This window comes from Penaeus monodon, chromosome 9 (genome assembly GCF_015228065.2).
Source record: "Penaeus monodon isolate SGIC_2016 chromosome 9, NSTDA_Pmon_1, whole genome shotgun sequence".
Taxonomy (NCBI): Eukaryota; Metazoa; Arthropoda; class Malacostraca; order Decapoda; family Penaeidae; genus Penaeus; species Penaeus monodon.
Genome location: NC_051394.1, coordinates 19,108,817 through 19,113,144, shown reverse-complemented (window position 1 = coordinate 19,113,144; position 4,328 = coordinate 19,108,817). Strand labels below are relative to the sequence as shown.

Sequence of the window (4,328 nt, the reverse complement as noted above, 5' to 3'; positions counted from 1 at the left end):
TATCACCTGATGATGCACATGATTTGATAGTAAATGTACGTAGCAAACTATGAGGTATAGACAACATTATACATTGCTGATATCGGTTTCGAAAAATGGAAAAGGAAAGTATGAAAATAATTAATTCTTACTAACAATGTAATATCAAAATGATTTAACTACTAATATTACTGCTAAACTTGACGATGAACTGTGATAGCATCATATACAGAACATTACAGATTATTGGCTTCATGATTTTTACCGTTATTGTTTTACTATTAGAGCCATATATCCTGTTAGTAGTCGTCAGATGATTATCATCGATATTAATATAAATCTAGTCATGGGATAATAATAACAATCAGAAAAAAATCACCGGTAATAAAGATTGTGATGATGAAGAAGAGGATACTGAGGATTGATAATAATGACAATAATGATGACGGGGAGGATTATAATAATGATAACATTGTTAGTTGGAGTTATAAGATAAATACCAATGATGATAAGATTGCTCTTGTTACCATCATCGTCGTTATTATTAGGATTACCACTGTTAACCAATCTTATTAATAAAATTGTTACTTTCATTATCATTAGTATCATCATTCTATGCCGTTATTTTTTAATATTAGTATTGCTTTTTATTATCATTATTATAATTTTCATTATCGTTATTATAATTATCATCATCATTATTATTATCTTCTTTATCGTCATATTAGTACAACTATTTCCATTATTATTGTCAATGAAATTATTATCATTCCTCTTATCATGATTATCACAGCATTATTGTTTTTGTTACTGTTATCATTATCATTATTATTAGCACTACATTTACTATTGCTGTTATTATTGCCGTTGTTGTTTTCGTCATCATTATTATTACTATTGCCACTACACACACATACATGTGTGGGGGGGGGGGGTACACACACATATATAGACACATCTGATTGTCATCAAACAAGGGGTAATTCCGTGACTTATAAGACAGACACTGAGATTCATCTGAGGCAATTGGGGCCGCAGATTAACCCCAATACGTAGATTTGGTCAACGGAAGATCAACCACATGGTCCAAGGAGTCATACTTCACGATGGCTTAATTTTGTTAAAGTTCCCCGTGCTAAATATCTATACGTACGGAAGTTGTCACTATTATTAATCGATTGCTTATTATATCATATAGTGTAACTGACTGGTCTGTGTTAAACCCATTCTGCCCTGTGTGATAGAGAAAACTGATCTACGTAACTTTGCATCATATAGATATAACTATTCCTTTTACCAAAAGAAAAAAGAATAAAAAGATGTAAGAAGAGAAAACTGAGGTTTAGATAGAGACAGAGAGAGAAATAGAGAGAGGAAGAAACGATGGAGGTAGACAGACCGAAAGAGAGACAGACAGGCAGATGAACAGAAAGAGATGGAGAGATGAACAGATAGAAAAAAAGGAAAGAGAGATATGGATACTTTATATCTGGCCATTAAACAATTTCCAGTGATTTCTTATTTATTTGAAGTAGAACTCATAATGGGAATTGACCGTTTAGCTGCAGTGAATACTTATGTTAAATATACTGATAAAGTTATAGAAATTTAAACTTTTCAGATGATACACAACGAAGAAGAGAAAAGGAGAGAAGACAGAAAGGGAGCTTGAGAAACGTGAAATGCGTAGTTAAAATAGACACGTGAGTCTTTAAGGGCAAATGTTTATGGCCTTTGAATTGGTAGATTTTGCAGTGGACATAAATGCATATCAACAGATAAATATATTCTGTTATGCAAAACCCAACAAAGACCTTTTTGTATTCTGGACGCATATGGAAAAAAGGCTGAGACGATGTGACAGAACACGAGTTCGTAACATCAAGAAAATATATAGCGAACACGCCACAGATGAACTACATAAGACATACATTTCCTTGCACAGAAGGCAATGATGATGCCACCTTGACCCTGACACATCCACTCGCTATATAAAGCTTGGTTCGAGAGACCGGCATCACACACCTCCTGAGCCACTCGACTCGCCACACCCTCTGCAGTCATGAAGATCGTAAGTCTCCAAGATATCTGATCTAATGTAATGTGATGTAAATTATTCAGTAAGAGAATTCACAAAGATATTAACACATTAAAAACTATTTTATTTTTTCAGTTTGTATTCGCTGCTGTTATATCAGTCTGTCTGGCTGACAGACTGCCCAGTCATTTCGGCTATGCCTCTCCACAACCTTCTTCAGCCTTCAGCCACAGGTCGCGACCTGCATCTCGCCCTTCCTTTTCCCCAAGACCTGCTCCCCAGCCAACCTACTCCGCACCGAGGTCTGCTCCCGGCCCAGTAGTGCCCATCCTTGTGGACGACCGCGTCCACCCAGACGCCGGCGCTTACAGCTTCAACGTTGAGACCGGTGACGGCATCTCACGCCAGGAAAGTGGATCGCCTATTCCTGCCAAGGAGGGTCCCGTCACAGCCATGTCTGGATCCTACTCGTGAGTGTCGCTACATATATCAGACTTCTTTCATAAGGACGTGGTTCATACTTTTGCACTGTTTATTCCGAAACGACATATACAATCATTCCATCTCTTTCAGCTTCACTCTTCCTGACGGACAACTGTTTGAGCTTCGCTTCGTAGCTGACGAAAACGGCTTCCAGCCTCAGTCGCCCTTCCTTCCCGTGGCGCCAGCCTTCCCTCATCCCATCCCCGCCCACGCCCTTAGGCAAATCGAACGCGCCCGTCAAGGACCTTCTCAGGGATACAGCGCCCCCTCTCGTCCCTCTCGCCCTTCTAATTCTTATGGCTTTCCGCAGTAAAGCTTTTCATTAGTAAAAGTGTCACGATAATGTTATATTATTTATAACGATTTAATACATTGTACAATGTTATTACATTTAACGAACTGTTTCTAATAAAATAGATGAAAAAAAGAAATCACTTGTCCTTCTGCTTAACCTACAAATCTATATGTAAATGTTTGCATTTATTTTTCTTTATGGCACTGCTCAACGTGTTCTGCATTTCTCCCTCATTACCTGCGTAATGTCGTAGTCAAACAAAAGCTTACTGTTTTTTATTATACTTTTATATAGATGTGTACTGATATGCTGATGTTTAACGATATCTACATTTCTTCATCCTTACTTACGTTTTTTTTTTTTTTTTTTTTTTTTTTCAAGTGCACTGTCCTACAAGGACGTTGGCGATCATGGATTTCCATGATTTTCTTGGCAATTTAGAGCGGTGGTTTGTCGTTGCCTTCCGCCCGGTGTTTTTATAGAGTCACCATCTCTATTTACCCGGTTCTGGGACCAGCACTGACGGGCTGGCTTGTCCACCCAGTGGCTAGGTAGGCAATCGAGGTGAAGTTCCTTACGTATTATCATAATAAAAGGTCACTGAAGCTAATTTTACTATGATTATTTACTTCCTGAATAACATCAGAAGCGTTTTTTTTTCTTCTTTCGGTTTACACCTTCAGGGGTCGCCACAACGGAATGATCCGCATCATAGTCTTGACTTGTTTTACGCCGAATGCCATCCTGCCGCAACCCTCCCAATGTTGTCCGGGATTGGGACTGGCATTGAGTTACACTTGCTTGTGCTCCCAATGGCTGGGGGTTACCTGCAGGCAGTCGAGATGAAGTTCCTTGCCCATGGGAACAACGCACCGGCCGGTGACTCGAACTCTCGAACTCAGATTGTCGGGGCAGTGTTTGAGTCCGTCGCTCTAACCACTCTGCTACCGCGGCCTCTTGTAACATCTCTACTTTACATTATTGCCATAAATATCGTAATTATTATCGTGATTATCATTATCATGAAAATAAATATTCACAATTATCATCGTTAAATATTTGTACCCGGTAGATTGATTTGATTATGGCGAACACTAATTAAGTTAATGTGCTGATTAATCTACTTTATAATCCACTAATAATTCTTTAAAGCAGTGCTTTACATCATTGTGATCATCTTTAAGCTATATGTTATGATTATGAATGTCATTCTTACTATCATAATTATAACAGGCTTAGTGATTTATTGGTGTTGTAACTGATAAGATCTCTGTCATTATTGTTATCAACGTTATCCTTATTAATATCAACAGCATCAGTATCGCTTTGTTCTGAATCATTTTATTTCTGTTAATGCCACCATTATCATCGCCTTTACTAATGATATAGCAATATTCACCGTTTTCTTATTAAAAGTATTAGCAATATTGCTCTTATCATTAGCATTGCTATAGCATTGTTATTATGATTATTGTCATCATTTTTATCGTCATAACTATTGTTACTATTAGTATTATTTTTATTGTTATTATT

At 37.4% G+C, this 4,328-nt stretch overlaps 1 protein-coding gene across 1 annotated transcript; it reads left to right on the top strand.

The window, feature by feature from the left end:
• Positions 1-2,013: 2,013 nt before the first annotated feature.
• LOC119577030 (cuticle protein AMP1A-like) lies at positions 2,014-2,813 on the top strand. Its single transcript, XM_037924695.1, has 3 exons — positions 2,014-2,050; positions 2,153-2,487; positions 2,591-2,813. Exons 1-3 carry the CDS (start codon positions 2,042-2,044, stop codon positions 2,811-2,813), a joined length of 567 nt encoding a protein of 188 aa, XP_037780623.1. The 5' UTR covers positions 2,014-2,041.
• Positions 2,814-4,328: the final 1,515 nt, after the last annotated feature.

Bases quoted from the DNA above. Each gene is read 5' to 3' on its own strand.
- LOC119577030 (XM_037924695.1), top strand. The intron at 2,488-2,590 runs GTGAGTGTCGCT...CATCTCTTTCAG, and splicing joins GCCATGTCTGGATCCTACTC to CTTCACTCTTCCTGACGGAC.